The sequence below is a fragment of the Erithacus rubecula genome (genome assembly GCF_903797595.1).
Source record: "Erithacus rubecula genome assembly, chromosome: 2".
NCBI lineage: Eukaryota > Metazoa > Chordata > Aves > Passeriformes > Muscicapidae > Erithacus > Erithacus rubecula.
In genome coordinates, this window is record NC_136685.1 from 53,991,688 (window position 1) to 54,012,544 (window position 20,857).

General features: G+C 44.0%; 1 protein-coding gene across 2 annotated transcripts; it reads right to left on the bottom strand.

Moving 5' to 3' along the window:
* Window positions 1-3,449: 3,449 nt before the first annotated feature.
* Window positions 3,450-11,781, bottom strand: SGK1 (serum/glucocorticoid regulated kinase 1). 2 transcript variants are annotated; one of them, XM_079333421.1, is made up of 12 exons: window positions 11,451-11,781; window positions 8,815-8,890; window positions 8,304-8,379; window positions 7,762-7,866; window positions 7,228-7,311; window positions 6,994-7,125; window positions 6,612-6,724; window positions 6,292-6,415; window positions 5,872-5,967; window positions 5,603-5,758; window positions 5,408-5,497; window positions 3,450-4,711 (listed from the first exon to the last, which is right to left on the bottom strand). In XM_079333421.1, exons 1-12 carry the CDS (start codon window positions 11,686-11,688, stop codon window positions 4,544-4,546), a joined length of 1,458 nt encoding a protein of 485 aa, XP_079189547.1. In that variant the 5' UTR covers window positions 11,689-11,781; the 3' UTR covers window positions 3,450-4,543. The 2 variants fall into 2 exon arrangements, with proteins under 2 accessions (XP_079189547.1, XP_079189548.1); XM_079333422.1 differs by lacking the exon at window positions 11,451-11,781 and adding an exon at window positions 8,991-9,148.
* Between the last annotated feature and the right edge of the window lie 9,076 nt (window positions 11,782-20,857).

Sequence of the window (20,857 nt, forward strand, 5' to 3'; positions counted from 1 at the left end):
GGAGTGTGCAGCGTTGCTCTTGCCTGGTGCTCCTTATCCCTGCTGGAAGAGAAGGAGAGAGGCAGCACCCATTGTAGAAGCTGCAATTCAGGCACCCAAAAATACTCAGAAGGGAACTCCTGTGTTAGCCTGATGCTTCTCAGAGAGAGATGAGTCCAGATGGGGATGTTACTGGGAAGACTGAATCCGAGAAGGACACCTGGGCTTAGTAGGGCCAGCACACCTGCAGGAACGCAGCCCCTCTACCATCACGGGTTGATGCCTGTCTGCCACGGGAGCCCCTCTCTCGGCACCAGCTGGAGCCAATGGCTCATGCAGGAGCAGGAGAAGGGCACCATCTCCCGGAGGCGCGGTCTCGCACGCCCTCCTGCTGCAGAGTTCCGACGGGCTCCCGTCCCTTCGCCTTTCCCGGTGGGAGCGGAGCGCTGCCCGGCCGCACCACAGGGTGTCACCGTCGGCCCGGCCCGCAGCGAGCGCCGCGCCTCGCGGGCACCCAGACGAGACGGACCCCACACACTGCGGGAGCCGCACTGCACACACCTGCTCGAAGCTTTCTTTTCCAGATTATTTCACCCCCTCATTTTTGGAATGTTTTGGATGCATTTTTGCAGAAATTTTCCATCAGCAGGCCTAGCCTAGCCAGCATGGAAACTTTTATCCCGATCTTGAAATGTAGGCCTTCATAGCAGAAACTGCAACTGTGGGGAGCAGCAGAAATCATCTTTACTGAAAGGTGTCATAGCAGCCCTGCTAGGGTAACTACAGCCACATAGTATCACATAAACATCCGTACATCTGGCACTGCAGTTAAATAGGAGCATAATGTTGTGCAATATTTCATTTCTCTTCTTAGAAGAGTCCAGATGGGCCCAGATTCATCTCAACCTGCCTTTTGGTCCCCCATGTAAGATGCTGAATTAGGGCCACTGGCCAAAGCCCTTTTCTGAACAGCATCCCTCATTTTTAGCATCTCTCTGTAGGAATGTTTCACTAGAGATGCAAGGCCGTACTAGAATCTTGGGGTTTTTTTTTTTTTCATTAATTTCTCCAGGCTTGTTATAAGCCTTTAGAGGGTGGGCATAAACTACTTTTTAAGAATTTTGGGGGGAGAGACAGAAAATTCCTGCTTAATTTGTTTATGATCCAGTCTGTCCTCCAGCCTGCTGAGTATAAGGAGCACAAAAAAAATAGTCACTAAGAAGTTTCTCTTATCTCCCTAAGGCTCACAAAACGGTTCATAGCTTTTGGTACACAGAGATAAGTAGCACACACTACGTGAGACGTCTGCATTTACGTATTTAAATATTTTGCATGTATTATCAATACACTCCACCCAAACAGCATATGAAAGCCCAAGCATGCTCGTATGCAGAGTACAATATAATAAGTGTTTGAAGCTTAATTGCATTGACCATTCTGCTAAATAAAGCTATCCAAGCTGGTGGTGGTTACAACACTGCCACCTGCAGAAAGTGTGGATGACTACTTCCATTTTACAAATGAGTGAAATTAAAATATAGATTCAGGTCTTAGTCAAAATAGCTCATAACATACATGTCACTTGATTTCAGGAATCCTAGCCCTTTGCTTCTCAGTGCAGACACTTTTCTCTTAAGGAAACAGACCTTATAGACACAGAACTCCATGAAACAAACAAAACAAGAAACTCAAAACCCAGCTGACTTCCACAGATTTTCCCTACAGTCATGACTGTAATACATCAAAATCAGCAAGACTGAAATCATGGACAACTTTTTCCCCTTTTCTACACCAAACAAGGCGGCATGTGTTGAATATTCATTGCTAGCAGTTGCAGACTTTTGCAAAAAGCAGCAGCAGCATAATAAGCCTACGCATGGTAGAACAGTCAGAATTACAATCAGACATTGTTTTTTAAAAGGAACCCATTTAAATAATACCCTACATCTTGGCAGAGATGAAAAGCACATGATGTACACCTTTGAGTCGCTGAAGTTTTATACTTCTTCATTGTTAATTACTCCAGCGGGTTGTTTTCCTTGAAAATGATAGGTGGTATTTAATGTTTGGTTACCCTGGAGCTGCAGCTCTCTGCTCGTGTATCTGCACGCAACACCTTGCTCATGACTCGGAAATGTGAGGCAAAGATAATGTGAGTGCACAGCTCGGTTGCTTAGCAAGTAGAGTTTCATTTTCTGTAGAGACAAATTAGCACTATATATTTTAACATCTCTAGCCTACAAGTCATCAGCACAAAAGATGTTCCAGGAACATTTTAGCAGTGGAAGACTTTGCAGAGCCTGTCAGTACACTATTCAAAGAGTTATTGAATGCATGAATTTCAGAGTTTGTTGGGAGTTTGAGGAGGAGGTGACTGCATCTCTTTCAGATAATAATGGGATCTGAAAGGTTTCTTGGCTGTTATAAATCAGCATTTTCAGCTCTGAGTGTGGTCTCCCAGAAACAGTTTATAGCTAAAGCCATACACATTTTTCTGTTCCTATATTGAACAGATAATAAAAGCTGGAAAATTACTGCAGGCTTTTATCTCAGAAATGTAATGAACAGAAATACCACCCCCATTAGAGATTTGCTTACACTGCTGTTACCACAGCAGCCTGAGCAACATTGCTGGTCCAACTTTTCTCAGCAACTGCTCATTTGGATTCTCAGAATTGCTAAGACCACCAACTGAAGCACCCAGTGGATAACAGAAGCTGTAAAGGTGTATGGCTCAGTTTTTCAGAGAAAAAAATAAAGTCATACATCACCACACAAAAGAAACTGAATAGGATCACCCCAGAAGAAGTGGTTATCTTAATTCTTGGCCAGAAGTCTCTCTTTTAAGGCCAGCTGGTAGTAGTACTCAGTAATAAAAAAAACATTTAAGTTTAGTTTTACCCCAGCTGCAAGCATATGATCAGTGGGTGAAACCCAGCTCCTGAATAGATTTTGGAACACTGGTAAACTCAGGGTACAGCAGGCTGCCCCACTTCAGAGCTGCAAGGTTAGATGCTCCAGGATGGACTCCCAATAGTGGTTGTTTCTATCTGTCTCACCATATAGCCTGTTTCTAGTGCATGTCTGCAACACCATGCTAAAATATCTGTCTTTGTTACCTAAGGACATAATTTAAGTGTAGCTGTGCTTTGTCCACACCAGAGAGCAGTACCTTCACTCTGCTTGAGGCAGAGAAACTAGTTTTGGGGAAATGGGACCATTTTTACCATGAAAGAATTCCCACACTGGTACACAACCACTCTTACCACCCACAGTTGGAAGACCAAGTCATATCTATGTACTTTGCCAATTTGTATCCATGGAAAGGCTTCTATGGGTACAGTTTGATGGAATAACCATTGCACACCTAAGCAAAATTATCTCAACTGATTGGCAGCTTGGATTTATTTTTAATTATTTTTTAAATCTTGCTAAAACTTGTGTTTTAAAATGAGACAGAGTTTATGGAAGTATTTTCAGGATTTTACTGCAAACCTATGGGTCTGGTCACAAAAAATATGATACATATAACCATGTTAATTATATTACATTACAATGATGGTATACATTACAAGTAAGTCTGTAAGTTTAAATATACATCTAGAGTTACAACTGAATGTACAGATCTTTTTTACAATACATACAATCAGGAATGAAAATCCCTCAAACCCCAAGACCATAAATAATGCCCATTTTACATATGATAGATTTTAAACTAAAAGAGGAAAAAAAATAAAAAAAAAAAGAAAAAGAAAAAAAACAAAACCAAAGAAACCAACAGCTTTGACCGACTGCAGCTGGGGCATTTTGGTCCATAAAAACCCTTTCTAAAAATAGAAATCTTTTTTCATAGCAGCAATGCTTTCTTCAAGCATTTGGATACAAGTAATTGTGAGCCCATTTCAATAATTTTAGTTGACAGTATAGATTTACAAAAGAAATTTCAAAATTACACTTAATTTATCTTCCAAATATGGAAGAAACAAACAATGCCCCACATTGTGGTATCCTGCAAGTGTCACACTGATGCTTAAAACCAAGTCCATCTGTAGTACGCAGACCACACGCATACCATTTGTTCACATAGTAAACCCACATAAATGAACTGAGAAACACACTCTGCAACAGGGAAAGCTTTGGAGCTTACAAGATCTCATCAGAAAAAAAGGCACATTTCATAAAATCCTTATCACGTTCAGATAGATCTCCAGGCAAGGCTTTTCGAGCACGATTACAAAACCGCTTGTTCTTACTCCTACAAATCTGCCGTAGCAGTCAATGGCAGCAGTCATTCTGTTTTTTCTTTCCCAAGGAGACAGCACCACTTTGGGGGAAGAACAAATGGAAATGAAAAGCCTGTAAAGCTCATTTAGAGAGTGATGTGCTCTTCAAAAAAGCTTCCAGCAAACAGTGTAGTTGAAATTAAGGCTGCAAAGCTGCCATGGTGGAAATGTGCAAATTCTCTTTCAAGGTGACTGGTCAACTGGCAGTTCCACCAGAAGGCCAAACAAAAAATAAAAATAATAGTTGTTATTATTATTAAAAAAGAATAAAAGAAAAATGTTCACAAGAAAGAGTCCACGGGTGGGGCATACGAGAAGCCCAAAAAAGCCTCAGCAGCTTCTTTGACGCTGGCGGTGATGAGGATGCTGTCTGGGGACTGGCCAATGGAGTTAGGGACTGGCTCATCTGTAAACTCCGGATCAAAGTGTCGCAGGTCACTGGGGCCACTCTGTGGAAAGGGCAGAAAAGCAATTTAGACCCAAATACTTTGTGAGTGTGCAATTCAATTCAATATGGAGATAAGCACCCTTGTACAGAGACTCACAGTGTTGTCACCTCAGGCTCACTGTTTAGCAGCCTTTGACAGTTTTGACCTTTTTTTTGCATACTGTTGCACATTCTCTCACTGAAAACAAGATGATTTGACTTAGCATGGCTACACCCCCACTAAGCTCATGCAACAGAAGCTAAATGCAAACATGCAGTTTGCAGGGGAGTACTTTGACCTCCCAGTTTAAATGAAATTTATAAAATGCTCAGGAAACAATGGAGAACAACCTCCACAACCTGATCCCTCACTTTACATGTTAGTATCTGACAAGCCAATTATAATTCTGTCCTAGAGAAGCTACTTGCTATCCATAACTTAACATCCCCTTTGGTAAAATGGGGAGGCTGGGGATTATTATAAAATGGACAAGCAAATGAAGCATGTGAGACGACAAAAATACCAGCTAAATTTAGATGTATCATCAGCAGAAAGTCAATTACTACCTATTATTAACTTTGTTTGGACAGACACAGGGGAAGGAAAGTTCCCCAAACACAGCCATCCAGCCACTTGTCCCTGGCTCCTGGGCACCCCACAAAGACATTGGGTAAAAAGACACTCTCCATGCACTCTATAATTAGAAGTGATACATACCACATTTGGGTTAAAAGGGGGTGTAATCTTCTTATTAATGAGATCATCCCAGTTAATTGGGGAGAAGAAGATGTGATTCTTAATCTCCATCTGTTAAGAGAGAAAAATAGATTAATTCAGTCCCATGCTAATGTAAACAGTATGGCCCAGTCATCCTCCCACACTGTATGTGAGCACTGGCCAGTTTGCACTTACAAAGTCCTCCTTGGCACCAAGTCTCTTTGTCCTGTCCTTCTGCAAGAGGCCTTCCAGGAGATGTCTAGCTGAGTTGGTAATATTTGGCTTCAGCTGCAAGGGTTTGTTCAAGATATTGTCATACATTTCTGCAGTGTTCCTGCTGTAGAAGGGTGGCTGTGGGAAACAGAAAAGGGAGAGTTAATGAGGCTGACAAGCAGACATGGGGTTTCTTGTGGGAAAAGGTCAAGTAAGTTAGTTTGATCTGTCATGAAAGATTTGTTGCTTACCAAGCCATAAAGCATCTCGTACAGGACAGCTCCAAGGCACCACCAGTCCACAGTCCGGTCATAGGGCTGCTTATGGAGAACTTCAGGAGCAAGATACTGTGTAAGAGAAGGGAAAGAGACGTGAGCCATAGGGATCTTTACAATCAAGAAAGCCTCCCCATTCATGAATGAAAGCAGCTTACTGAATCCCAGCAATATCTAAGCTAAAGGAAAGCTACAAACAGGCAGGTGGCTGGAGAGCTGCTCTCTCCTGCTCAGCAAGTGTCCTACATGTCCTCACTGATAGCCCTCTATTATTAGAAGGCTCAGTATACCCCCTGCTCATTTAACCAGCCTTACATACACATAGGAGAAGTCAGTTTTCACTAATAGGAACAACTCTTGCTCTGAGAATGGGGGCTGGGAGCTGGCCATACATACCTCTGGTGTGCCACAGAAGGTGGAGGTCGTGCCATTGTGCTCTATGTTTTCTTTGCAGAGTCCAAAATCAGTTAAGACAATGTGTCCCTGTGAATCAAGCAATATGTTCTCTGGCTTCAAGTCTCTGTAGGAAGATGTGAAAGAAAATAAATGTTAGAGGTGCAGTGAGAATATTTTAGGTGCAGCTGTTTACAGAAGTTCACTAAGCCACAACAAAATATTAAAAGCAATTTCAAGCTCCTACTGAGCTGAACGTTTCAATGCTTATTTAACAAGGCACATATCTTTTTCTGTACAACAAACCGAACAAGGCTGCTCACCGATAAACGATGTTCAGGGAGTGCAGATAGCCCAGTGCACTGGCAATTTCAGCAGCATAAAATCGGGCTCTCGGCTCCAGGAAGCAACGCTCCCTCTGGAGATGGTAGAACAACTACAGGAGACAAGAGAGAACAAAGTTGTGTAAACGGCGCCAAAGGCTGTTAACAATGCACTTAATTACACTCAACATATATAGCAAGGGAGAACAATAGCAGGAAATGGCCTAATGATCCTTTGAATATTTCTGTCTGCCAAGTTTTGAACTACCAATCTAGTAACTTCTCCCGCATGACTTTTTTATATTTAAAAGGAAGGGTGAAAATGTCTATCCTACCACCATGCACATGATAGGAAATACTATTTAATTTTCTTACTGCTTACCTCTCCTCCGTTGATGTAGTCCAGGACAAAGTACAATTTGTCTGCAGTTTGGAAGGAAAAGTGAAGCCCGACCAGGAAGGGATGTTTCACATTTTTCAGCAAGACATTGCGCTCTGACATAATGTGCTTCTCCTGAAAACATCAGAAATCATTAATAATTAGAACACTTGCTTAGTATTAGCAGTAAAAATGTTTTTGATGCACATTACAATGTTATTGTGAAGGGCAACTTACCTCCTTCTTCTTCAGGATTGCTTTTTTCTGCAGGACTTTAACAGCATAGAACTGCTCTTCTGCCTTATGCCGTGCAAGGAGGACCTAAAAGTGCAAAAAATTGAAGAACTGAGCAACACTGAAACACAGAACTTCTAAACACAACCAGCAAAAAGCCTTTATGTCAGCTGCTGAGCACTGCTACATCCCTGTAGACTGAATGTGCAAGTCCTTTGCCAGAAATGCCTGACACTCTTACTATTCTGGCAGAATTATCTAGCCCAAAGATATTATGTCTAGTTTCTTTCTCTTCCAAAAGCAAAGTACATCTATTCTTCACAGCACTAGTGAACTGAATTCCCTGGCTCTTCTATGTGCATTCAAGTGCAGAGTCCCTGCTCCTGCTCCCTCTCCCCACACTGGGCAGCAGGATTTGCTCAGGTTTGGTTTAAGTGACCACCATTCACCAAAGGCAGTACAAGTCCCACTCGCCATAGAAGAAGCTCAAAAGTAAATTAATTTAAATGAAGAAAAATAAGAAAAAGTTACACTTACCTTCCCAAAACTGCCTTTTCCAATCACTTTTAAGAAATGAAAGTCTGATGGTTTGGCATGTGGGTTGGATGATGGGCCGAGATTAATCTGCTGTGAAGGACTGGGCTAGAAAAATAAACAGATACCATGCTCATTAAAACAGTTCAGCGAGTCCCAACAATTTCTCCTATTTAAAAACATAAATGGAGTAGCCTTGAAAATAAAGATTAACACTCTTATTGCCACTAACACTTGGTCTCTAAAAGATATCTTAAACTAATAGGTACTGGCTAAGTAGAGTCTAACAACCATAACATACTTAGAAGTGGTTGTTGAAAGCTTAAGACACATTCCATAATGAAATAACTCGTAACACTTTTTAAACATTTCTTTTTCACGTTTGAAACAGCAGAAGTTTCAGTCTAACCCGACTACTTTTTCTTGTTTACATTCATGTGCTATGACATGCACTAATGCAATACTCATGATGCTAATTTCGCTACACTTCTATTAGTGGCTGAATTGATGTTCTAAAAACGTCACGCTGAGTAAAATCTACTTACTGGAGGAGACGGATTAGCATTCATAAGTTCAGGCTCTTGAGGCTGAGAGATTTTCAAGATAGACTGAACTTCAGGGCTGCAAGGATAAGAGCGCACATGATTAGGAGAGTTACCAGGAGCAGCAGGCAGATTTTTCCACCAGAGGGCAAGCACGTATCGCTGAAGAGGAGTTCTGGTTGCGCCTACTACAGAAGGCAACCAAAACAATCTATTCGATTTATGGAGTAAAATTTTTCTAGAGGCAGTAAGTCCCATCATACAAAGAAATTTCTTTATGCGCTAAGTACAGCGCATAATAGGGACTGGTCACTAGGGATCTCCGACTTATTTGTCCCAAATCCAACTCGGGGAGATTGTTGCGAAGTGAGTAATACCTCAACAAGACAAATAAACTCTTCCGTAACAGTAATGCCGAAGGAATTACAGTAAACAAACATTCTTTTTAAACTAGATCTCGCAACATCTAGGGATATTTGCGACTGAAATCCCCCGCAAAATTTTTGATACTTACTGCTTGCATGCATAGGAGTTGGTGGCTATCTTCTGAATGAAGTCGTTTAGTCCCATTCTTCTCTGCTTCATGAAAGCTACAAAGTAAAAGAAAAGGAGAAACAAAAACGTTAAACCACCCTGACAGAAAAACTACAGCCCCTCGAGCATCTTCGAAGAAGTCCCGACGCCTCTCACCGATGAGGATGGCCACCATCCCTCTCATCTTCGAGTAAGTCAAGGTAGGACCAGACGCTTCAGCTGCTTTCACGGTCATTTTGAAGCGAGAGGGATATAACCAGAAAGCACACAGCACCACCAGCTCCCAGCACAGCACTGACTGCGCGAAGCACCCGGCGGCGTTTAAGTGGCGGCGGTGATGGGCGGGACTGGGGCGGGGCGGCGACGATCGCACCCCCCTCGCCGTCCTTTGGGGGGCAGCCAGTGGCCGCCTCGAGAATGTCGAGGGTGGGAGGGGAAGGCAATCGTCGCTGCCTTTTCCACCGCCCTACCTTGGGCACAATTCTCAGGGGTGCCCCCCCCACAGAACCCTCGCAGCACCTTGCCTCAAGATGCCGAGCATCCACAGGCAAACGCATCATCCCTTTTTTTCCCCCTTGACAGCAAACTCCCGTAACCCCGGCTCTCTCTCTCCCCTCTTTTTTTTATCCGGCCCTACTTATTTTACGGTTATATAAAGTTGAAATCTGGCCCTGTCTTTAGGACGACCACCTCTTCCGAAAGGGTGGGTGTCCCCCCCACTACCCCGCAGGCTGCGTCCGCTCTCGGTCCCGCCGCACCGGGTGAGCGGTGATAAGGGACGCTGACGTTTCCCTGAAGGAGCCGTAGTGACTCAGAAGAACAAAATTTCCTGCCCAGTTTTCAATAAAACAAACAAATCTCCGTTCTGTGCACTGCCCTGATCCTGGCTGGGACATAACTAAAAGGAAAAAGAAAAGAAAAATAAAAAAAAAAGGAAAAAAAAAAAAGGAAAAAAAAAGTCTTTTTTAATTGCCAAAAAGGGAAACACCGGTGAAAAAAATAATCCGTTCCCTGAACTTGGAGGAGAGAGCAGAAATCTGCTTCTAGAAAAGGTGGGGAGATGACCGAGGCCTGGAAAAGTGCAGTAACGGAGGGGGGAAGAAAAAAAAAAAAAGGGGAAGCAGCCCCACTCTGCAGATTTTTACTGTACACGGTCATTTGGGAACATCGTGTACCCGGGATTTAATGGCTCAGTCGCTTCCTTGCGGGCGCGCCGGGGGCGCCCCAGGAGCGCTGGTGCATGCACGAAGGCCAAGGTGAAAGGATGCAGCCGGCCCTCCTGCCGAGGGAAGGCGAGGGCTCCACGGCCTCCCGGCAGGCTCCCCCGCCGGGGCGCATCCCCGTTCATCCAGCCCTGGCGGAGGGCCGGGGGGCGCCGAGCTCCTGCGCCCTACGGGCGCTGGAACTTTCCACCCGACGGGGTGTTGTTATTCATGCGCGTGTTTCGCCTCGCTGTCTGAACGAAGGGCGCTGGATTGCGGCCAGCGGCTCCAGCTGCAACCTGCCCCCGTCCTCCCCCCGCCCGGAGACAGTCTTTTTACTCTTTATTTTTTTTGTCTGTACCCGCTGCTGCTGCCTCCCCCTACAACCACTGCCTGCCGCTGGGCGGCATCCCTTGGCAGATGCCTGGACCCTCCGCCTCGGGGGGGGATGGCAAGCACGGCAGCCGTCAAAGGCAGCAGCTCACCTCCGCCAAGACGGATGACCCGGAGAGACCCCTGAGAGCTGGGCACAGGACTTTAAAAAGCGCTGCAAAGACGTTAGAGGGAAACAGCAAAGAGGGAGGATTGCCGGCTCCGCTCCGAGTCTCCGGTATCCTTCCCGGAGCAAGGAGACCTTGCCCGGCCCCGTCGTCCCGGTGCGGGGAAGTGGAAGGGAGCCGGCGCCAGGGAAGGAAACGGCGACGGGAGAAGCAAGGAAATGCGGACTGCAGCTGGCGGGGCTCTAAGCTCTCTCACTTATGGCTTTCCTCACTCTGTTGCACACAGAAGTTGCCACTATCCTTGATGTAAGTGGAGAACAAAAAACAAAAAAAACAATCCCACAATAAAGTATGGGATTCAAAACTATCCTTAAGAAAAAAAAAAAAAAAAAAAAAGACTGAAAGACAGGCAGACAGCTTTCTCTGCCCCTTCGTACTGCTGTTAAAAGCCACTCGAGACCCACAGTTTGGCGGGTCACCGAAGTCCCCTTCCCCTGTCCGCTGCCCTCCGGCATCTCCATGCTACAGGACGATGCCCCCCGGCCCGTTCCTGCCAGCTGTGCACAGAGACAAGCGGCTCCCAGTCCGCGGGCAGTCTCCGGCACAACCCACTCTGAGATCTGCGCAGCTTGCCAGAGGCTGACACCCACTGCTGTGCTCCCGGCTCAGCCGCGGCCCCCCACGCCGCCCGCAAGCTCCCCCGCTCCAGCCGGCTACACCAGCGCCAGCGCTCTCGCCCCCGCTCTGCGTCGCTCTTTTTGCACGGGCTCCGCTGCTCTCGCCAAGTCACCTGGCCTCTGCTCGCACCGAGCGCTGCCTCGGCTGTCCCCCGCACGCACCCCGGTGCATCGCTGCCCGGAGGGTTCTTTTCCCCGTGGACAGGTTCTCCTGCCAGGGCGGAGCGGTGAACCCACCTTTCAGGGACGACTTCTCCTCCTTGCCCCTCATCTTGCTGCCTGCCGGGACCCCGAGCGCGGCGCGGCGGCGCGGAGGCTGTGGCTGGGCTCCCGCTCCCGGCCGCTGCTGCAATCCCGAATAACTCCCCTTCCTGGCCGGGCGGCCCGCAGGCAGGAGGGAGGCGGCGAGGGCGGCGAGGCCGGCCGGCGCTCCGGCTGAACCCTTTATGGACGCACTATCGAGGGCGGCTGACATGCGGGAGCGTTATAAAGTTCAGCACGGGCCGCCCCGCACACTCTGCCCCGTTGCAACATCACCCTCCAAATTACTGTAATCAGCGCGCACACAAACACACGCACGGGCGGAGCGGGGCGGGGGGGCCGCTCCGGCCCTCCCTGACCTGCCGGCCGCGGCCGGCCCTGCCCCACGGAAACTCGCGCTGCCCACGCTCCCGGGCCGGGGCGCGCTGCGAGCGGCCGCGCACCCCCGGCGCGCCTCCCGCGCCCCCTCCCCTGCTCTCCGGCACGGGCCACGGCGGGGCGGGGGCCGCCGCTGCTGCCCGCGGGGGGCGCGGGGCTGCGGCTACCGGCCGGGTTTCCCCGCCGGCCGGATAGCGCCGGGGTGGGACCGGCGCCCCGCTCCGATCTGGCACCCTGCGCCTTCCGCCGGCAGCGCCCCGGCGGCGCCCCCCGCCCGCGCCGCACCGCTGCCCCGCCGCCCGCCACCGCCCGGCCCGGCGCCGCGCACCCCGGCCGCGCCCCAGCGCGGGAAGCCGTGTCCCTCCGGAGGGCCGGCGGCACCCACCTGCCGGCCCCGCACCCTGCCCGCGCTCGAGGTGCCTCGCAGCAGCGATGTTCTTAACGTGGAAGGGGCGATGCCACCCAAGGAACACCAGGATATATTATTTTATTAGTTAGAATTAATGCAGCGTTTTAAGCTGATGGACTGGGTTCTCCAAAACCCAGGGTGTCCCAAAGTTGCGTTTTAAGACTTGTCCATACAACGAGGGCAGCCAAACCCAACAGTTGAAAATCATGAGAACACAGCAAAGAACAAGTAACCAAACTCATTTCTCAGATGCCAAGTCATATATGAAAGCATCAGACACTGACTATCTCAATAAATTATATCAAAAATTTGTGCAGACTATAGTTTAGAGCTGTACAGCTAAAAAGTAAATACATGAAAAGAACTAGAGAATTACAGCGATGTTCCACACTCATGCTACTCTTCTACCTCAGTCTAAAAAATTTACAAACTGTCCTGAAATTTTAAATTAAGAGCAAAATGAATAATAAAAATAATAAAGAAGAAGGTAGATGCTGAAAGTAAAAGGCAAAGGGAGACTCCACAAACAGAATATTAGAAGTTTATAAAACTCTTTACCCCAGGATGTGCACACTCCAAAACAATGGGTGAGTTCAAGAACTGATGGACAAATCAGTAGGAAAAACGCGCAAGATTTAAGTGCACAGGCACATGTCTGACCTGAAATATCCCTGTACCACAAATTCCTGTAAGCCAGGGATGGGTTGGAGCATATCACTGAAGAGTTGCCTGTTTTTTCCTTCTCATGTAATAATGTAATGTTAGGTAATGATAACTGACCAGCTAACCCAGTAACCCTGACTGACCTGCATGGACTTTGGGCCCATACTGACCTTCTGACAATCTTATACTGCCCTTCTGAATGGCATGATGCTACTTCTATCAGTATCAGAGTTTAACCAGCTCAGAAAACTCCAGGAACTTTTGCTCACTGGCAAAAAGGAAGAGACCTGATTTGATTAGAGACCTAATGTGAAGCATTTGGCTCCGCCAAGTAACTGTATTCCATGTAAAAGTAGCACTAGCTAAACAGATGCTCACAAAGCTCTTCACCCTGACAGCCTCCAAAACAGGGCCCTGCATCAAGGCTAGGACAGTTGCAGAAAGACACAGACTGCTGGAACCATGGGAGATTTAGGCAGAGGGCAGAGCAGACACAACATGTTGGCTTACTGGTATGGGTCACCCCAGGGTCCTGCTGACACAAAGATGGGGACATACCTGAAGTAAAGCCAGGAGGAATGTGAATTGATTTCTCTTAAAGAATGAACAGCAGCTCATCACTAGTGTGGGCCTGTATTGCTCAAAGCAATTCAAAGCACATTCAGCAGTAGCTGAGCTGTGTAATTTCGTCTCCCTAGAAAAGCCTTGCTGTTTGGAGGGCTTATTCATCTGTGATGGGAAGGCAGGTAGGTGTTAGTCCTGCCTGACACTGCTTTCAGGGCACACAGAAACTTCTCCCTCCAGCCCTTCAGGAAGGTCAGAGGCTTCAGCAGCCCACATGGTAACTGGAACCTGTGAGCTCTCTTCTGATTCTGTCCTGGTCCTCATTGTCCGATGCAGAATTCAGTGCCTCAATCCTTCAGGAATTCAATTCCCTGATAGCTTTTGAACTTCAGTTTGGCAATTAATTCAGTGCTGAATAAATGAATTCCTGCTTACTTGTCTTGCTGAATCAAGACCTTAGGATGCAGCAGGTTCCTAGAATTGCTTGGCTGACTCTGGAAGGAAACTTCTTCGAATTCTGCAAATATTTTCAGCAGTATTTGGCTTTGGGTTAATTAAAGGAAGATGAAGTTCAGGCTTTGGACTGCAGGAATGACACAGTCCCACCTACAGAAGACAATGATACTCCTTAACATCATCTGTCTTCTGAAGCAAAAATCTCATGAGCTTTTATTTTCCTCCTGTAAAATCCTGAACAAAAAAAGTCTCCAGCCTTGTAATTAAGTTTCATGCGCAACAGTCAAAACTTTCAGTCAAGACCTTCAGGCTGCCCCCACAAATGGTGTCTACAAGTAGCAGCAAATAGATAAGGAACTGAGTAACAGCTTTAATAACAATCCCAACAGAGATTTTAAATCAGGATCTTTCATATGCTGTCAACAGGTCTGCTAGACATTGTGTTGACAGGAGGTTTATTGACTGAAGCCCCTATTGATCTGGAAACATCTAATTGATTTCGGTGTCATATTTTGTCAAATAAAAATTTGGAACATCTTTTATTTCCCTTTTCTGATGCTTATAGAGCAGGTTTACTGCATTGTCAATAAGAGGCTTTAGTGCCAAGGGATTATGCTCACAGGATCACAGAGTGATGCAGGGCTGTGCTGAGAAAAAAGTAATTCCCATTCTTGTAGAAACCAGTGGAAAATTACAGCATTCTTTAGACGAACTGACCTCTAGTTAAAATAGCTGATAAACAGTGCCCTGACCTCCACTTTCTTTCCAGCACATGCATTTGAGTCTAACAGAGTTGTTGTAAGTGTGACTTTATGAGTAAATGTTGCAGGTATTTCAGCCTGTTGGAGATGGATGACTGCAGAAAAAAACATATTTGTATGCCTTCCTCTGAGTGTGTCTTCTTGGGATTGTGCCACCACAAGGTTAGTAAAAGTCCTTGCAATGTTGTGAAGTCTGTCTAGCTTAGAGTTCTCATAAAACAGCATTGGATGACAGCTACTTAAATTCATTATTGATGTTATGAACTTTAATGTGCTGTGACTGCACAGAATCCGGTCTTATCAGAATTTAATAGTGCTAATATGGAAAAGGAGGTGAAAACATATGATGGAAAAGTGATGAAAAACGAGTCATGAAAAAAATGAACATTCTTAGTGATGCTGAGTTCGGTCTGCTTGTTTCCTTTGGTTACAAGGCAGCACTATGTGAGGAGCTCCAGAATGAACAGTGTAAGCATATACTGTCAGCTGACTCTTGCACGCAGATTTTTTCTTCAAAAACTTTAGTTTTTAAAGGATAACTGCAGAAGGGCATTTATGTATTATCTATCAAGGACATAATCTGAACAAGTTTTCTTGCACATCTTGCATGAAATAGATGTTAGCTGAACTAACCTAGCTATGGGTCATCTCTTTTCCCCTTATCTCTTCATCTAGTGTTCCGCTAGGTGTTGCTTACTATGATATCTCAATGTCCTTTATGTGTATACAAAACCCCCATCATCATGATTGTCGTCATCATCAGTTCATTATCTTAAAAGAAAAGATCTCTTTAAGCCTGTAAGTCCTCCAGCAACCTTAGAGATAAGATAAGATACTAAATGATGTAAATGGAGGGAGAATTTGTCAAAGGAAGGAATTTTTGCTAGAGAGTAGTTCAGCTGGGTGTTAACTCAAAACAGTAAATTCAATTCTTGGCCATGTGAAAACAGAGGCCTGATAAAGGAAGATGCACATTGCCACGTGTCAATATTTTTCCTCTTGGTGATACCGTTGTTTCTCTTGCCACTATACTGAGTTTCAATATTCTTTGTTATTTGTAGGAGCTTTTCTTTCAAGAAGTGCTAAAAGGTGTCCTGGGCAGAAGGAGGCAAAATATGCATGCTGAATAGGGCTTTATCTACAGTGCAGTAATTTGTGTTTAGTGATTTATGATTTTAGGTCATATTGGGTCCCTTTCAGATAAATGTGAGGTAATTACAGTATTTCTGAGTGTAGATTAATTAGTCTAAGCTAGAGAGCAAGGGAAGAAGTGTTAACTTTGCCCTAGGTGACTGGTCCAAAATAGAGTAAAAATATTTACATATTAATTCGTAATATATTTACCTTCCTTAGGTTTTGGTACTCGAGTTAGGCACATAGTCACCAAATGTGGTGACTATTCCTTGGTCATAAGAGACAAATAAGCACCCCAAAGGCAACTCAGTGTATCTGTGGCTTGAATCAGGCAGTGTCCACTGTATAGTTGAAAGAGCTTGGTCCTGAAACCCACAGATAAGTAGAGGCTGATTTGAATAATGAGTGTTTCTTTCCTTATTTCTGAAGCTTTACACATATAAGATGTGGAATCACTTTAGAGAATCATTTTGTCAACATACGCTGAGAGAGCTGGTCATTTTATTCCTAATCTCTATATATTTTCATAAAAGAAAATATTCTGTGGCAAGTATTATCACCATATATGTTAGCCAGAGATTCCCGACCTTAGTCCAGTTTAGTTATGGACCTGAAAAAATACTTGTGACATTGTTGTAACTCTCCATAGTGCTCTTCAAGGTTGAATTATGTATGTTGTCTTCCAGCTTCCCTGTGTGGTTGTGTGTTGCAGTGGATATACAAGACATACCAGTTTCTTGAAATTGATTGACATTATCTTGCCTTGCATTGTGCCTGATATCATCTTAGAGGGATGTGAAAATATTAGTTCTATTTTACAAAGATGGGAATTGAACCACAGAGTAGACAATGTGTCTCATCTGAGGGACATCTGTGGCAGAACCAAAAATTAAATGCAGAGCTAACTTTCTCCCGTTCTAGCATGTGGATTAAGATTACTGTACAGCAATATATATTCCACATCTACCAACCTTATTTGTGCAATTACATGCATTGTTAACAGACAGTTTTGGATGGCAAGAGCCACAGCAGGCACTGCAGGCATTTGCTGTACCTTGGAGAAATGGTACTCAGATATCTGATATTACTATAGCCCTGGTTCCCTTCCCAGCAGGAGCCACCCATCATTGTGAAAAATGAGGGACATGGAACACTGGCATCTAAAGGGCTGTTATTCCAGGAAGGAATTTGTGGAGAAGGAAGGAGGTATAACCATATTCACACTGAACTGGCAACTGGTAGCATCCCTGCCACCATCCACTGTGTTGGAAATGCCAGGAAAATGCTTTTCCCACAGCACATATTCACCACAAAGAACATTACAGTAAGACAAAGAAGTCCCATTGCTGTTTCATAGGCAGACACAGAAAGAAAAAGCCACAAACATTCCCAACATTAATTTATCTTTTTCAATTCCAGATTCCATTTTCAGACCTGTTCAGTCATTCACTGCACTGTGAACCTCTTCACAGTGTTCCAGTTAGTCCATTTTTTAACACCTTAATCCCTAAAGTGAAATGGAAACCTTTGATAAGGGTTTTATTTACTTTGCTAGAAGTTGCCTTTAGTTTTTTGTAAATGCTTTGTGTGACTCTACAACAAAGGTTCAGGTGTTTTGTCCGTAGGTTTGCTAGACTTCAAGACCAAAAAAAGTTGCTGGAACATATAACCTGGCTGTCTGTGTAAAAACTCTTACATCTACTGCTATGTATGTCAGGTCCAACAACTTTACCTCTGAGGTTTCTTGTTTCTTTCTCTAAACTCATATTTGACTATCTCCAAATTTTCATCCAATTCAAGGATAAGAATCAGGATTGACAAGCACAGACACCCACCCATGCACAGTCATGCAGTTGACCACAGGCTGTGAGTATAAGACCTTTCCAGCCTTCAGCAAAGGCTTCCTCAGCCCCATGCATCTGCATCTGCTCATCAGCACCCACATGGTGGGTGTTACCAACCCTTGGATCAGCTGGCAGATCTCCATGTGGGAGCTTGCATTAGTCAGCCAGGGGATGAGCAGCTGGGCACAGCCTCTTCAGCTGGCACAGCTCAAGCTGGAGGCAGTGGAGGCAGACAATCCCAGCCCACTGAGTGGGCAATGCATAGTGTTATTGATCTTACACACCTTCCCTGCATTGTTATTTTAAACTTGTAAAAAAAAGAAATTCAGATTTGCAAGTGTGCCATGCTCCAAGTAGTTGTGATACTTCTGTAATGCTCTCATCAGGACCTTACACTATGGCTTTTTTTTTTAGAAAATGCTTGCATGCAGGAATGGGGAAGAGCAGGTCTAGCTTATTGGATTGATGGTGAATGCAGTGTGGCTGGTACATAATTTCCAGTGTGACACTAATCTCTATACCCTCAGTGAGATGACCACAACACCTCTCTGTCTAGCTGAATATAACGCCTAGATCTTTCACACAGGACAGACTTGATAAAGCTGCAGAATTTTATTTTAAGTTTTGGGGTTTTTTATGAAAGAAAGAACATGAGAAAGAAAATCAGCCATGTCTCTGTGTTTTTAACAGAGCATCAGAAAAATTGAATCCTGAAACTATGACTTGTGAACATGCCTTAGCTTGCTGCAATATAGGAAACATTACTAAGCAGCTTGTTTTGTTGACATTGGAGTTCTATAGAAAAACAGATAAAGTGCCAGGTGAAGAAATTAAAGCATAAAGAGATTAAGCAAAGTACTGTCAAATGAGATAGGAGATTGAAAACAAGACTTTCTGCCTTTGGTGTTCTAGCACTAGTGTAGACAGATGAAACACTGCGGGGAAATTTAAAGCTTGAATGAAGAAAGGCTAAGCATCATTTAGTTGCCAATGGCAGCATTTAGTCACTTGCAAAACATAGCACTGTGGACTTCTCTATAGTTATAGGGAACTCTCTTACCAATGCTGTTATTCATGATTTTCACTCAGCAAAGATTTTCACTTATGCATGCTTTTATCCTGAGCCCTTTAAACCTTCAAACAGGCAAATATTAACAGCGACATTTTAAAGAATGAAGAGATGGGGAAGTCAGATGACTTGGGTCACTGTCATAAGATCAGCTTGAAATAGAATAAACATTTTGTGAGGCTTGTGACTTTCAATCCCATGCTCAACTTATTGGACATATAACCCACCTCTTACAAAGTAAAACTAGACAGCAGTTTTGCTCCTTTGGTGACTGACTCAGACTGACTGACTCACTCAAAAGAGTGGTTTATATCATGACCATTGGACCCAGGATCAAAGTCAAATGCTGCCTTCTCCCAAGTTCACAAGGTTTAAAAGTAGCACTCTGTTTTTGACCTGATCCACAGTTTTGAGTTCCTGAGTGGCAGACATGGGCCACAGAAAGGAAAGACATTTCTCAGAAAGGAAGAAAAAGTGTCAGTGTCACTGTTTGAGGTACAAACGTATGAAATGCACAATGATCTGCATATGCTAGATTCAGCTGAGTATAAATCTATAACTGCCTAATCTTATTTTGATTTCACTGTATCTGTTTTAAAATACATAGTACAGGGTAGTAAAGTATGTTTCAGCTTTGTCTGGAGATAACATTGTGAAGTACTTTTCACAGACAACAGTTTTCACATGTTTAGTATTATATATATATATATATATATATGTGTGTGTGTGTGTGTGATTGTACATTTAATTTAATGCATATTTAGTCTATCTTGTTTGACTCTTCTGTGTTGAACAGTGTACATGGACTTACAACTCTTTCATCTAGTCTGAAGTCACACCAATGAAAGGTCTGTTAAGTACTGAAACCCCAGAGCATTCTCCTTGCTTATTTCAAATCTATTTGTCTTTAGGTGCTGCAGCCACAACTAGTGAACTTCCAAGCCACTTTGGCTGTGTGAGTTGAATCATAGAATAATATAAAATGTCTTCTATTCATGCATTTGTGCTCACTGAAATATATATACAGTAGTGACTAATGAACTTGTGAACATATTTGTTAAAAACAGCTTAATATAAAATGTGTTTTGTTCTTGGAGTGGGGGAAAGTCTATTATGAAGTTAGAAACTGTGAGAACCAACATTATTTCATTAATATAATGAGTATTTTCCCTTTATACACATTTTTATTCTCAGATGTGGTGTTTTTAAATATTGAAGAATATTATGAGACTGATACATCAGGTCCCACTTTGTTGTATAAGACTATTTCTGGCTACCAGGAAAGGGCATAAACTTCTCTGAGCATTTCTCAGTATCTTGTGCCTTTAACAGTGTATCTCAAGTCTTGTTAATTCAGGGATTGCTTAGTTTTTTTGAAAACTATCAGTGGATCACCTGGTGCAGCACAGCTAAAAGTTTCAAATTCACAAAAAAACGTGTAATGAAGCAAAGCTTTGGGTGTTCACTCACTTGCCTTTGTCAAGAGTGTTTTGAGAATATTATTTCATTTATTTCTATGTTTGTTTTGCTTTACTGATTACTTAGAAAAATTTTGCAGCTATTGTTTTGGATCACCAACAGATGTTCCATGGAGTTTTAGTACTGTCAAAGACTGTGAGGCACCTCTGAATTGTATCTAATATGAACCATTACTGGAGATGAGATCCTGGACCATGAGAACCTTTGCTTGGAAAAAAGAGGCAATTCAAATTGCTCTTTTAGCATTTAAGAATGTTAAACTGATAAAAAATTATTTTATCACTATATTACAGCTATCAACTTGTAAAAAGTCCTGTTTTGTGAGACACCATAATTTTCACAGGAGATCTTAAAATAGATTTTAAAATCTTCTTTTACTCTGAATTGGCTCCACAGGAAGAAATGCAGGCTTCCAGGCTATATACCATCATCCATGAGCATGGCTCAGCATCCTGACACTTCTGTGGAGCCAGCTTACAAGAAATGTGGAACTGCTGAGATGCTGAATTCTTTTCACAATGCGAAATGTTTAGACTGCTAAGAAAGGAAAGAAAAAAAAAAAAAAAAGAAAAGGGAACTAATGTGGGAGTGTGTGGGGAACTCCATATAGAAAGAGGAAGTATCGT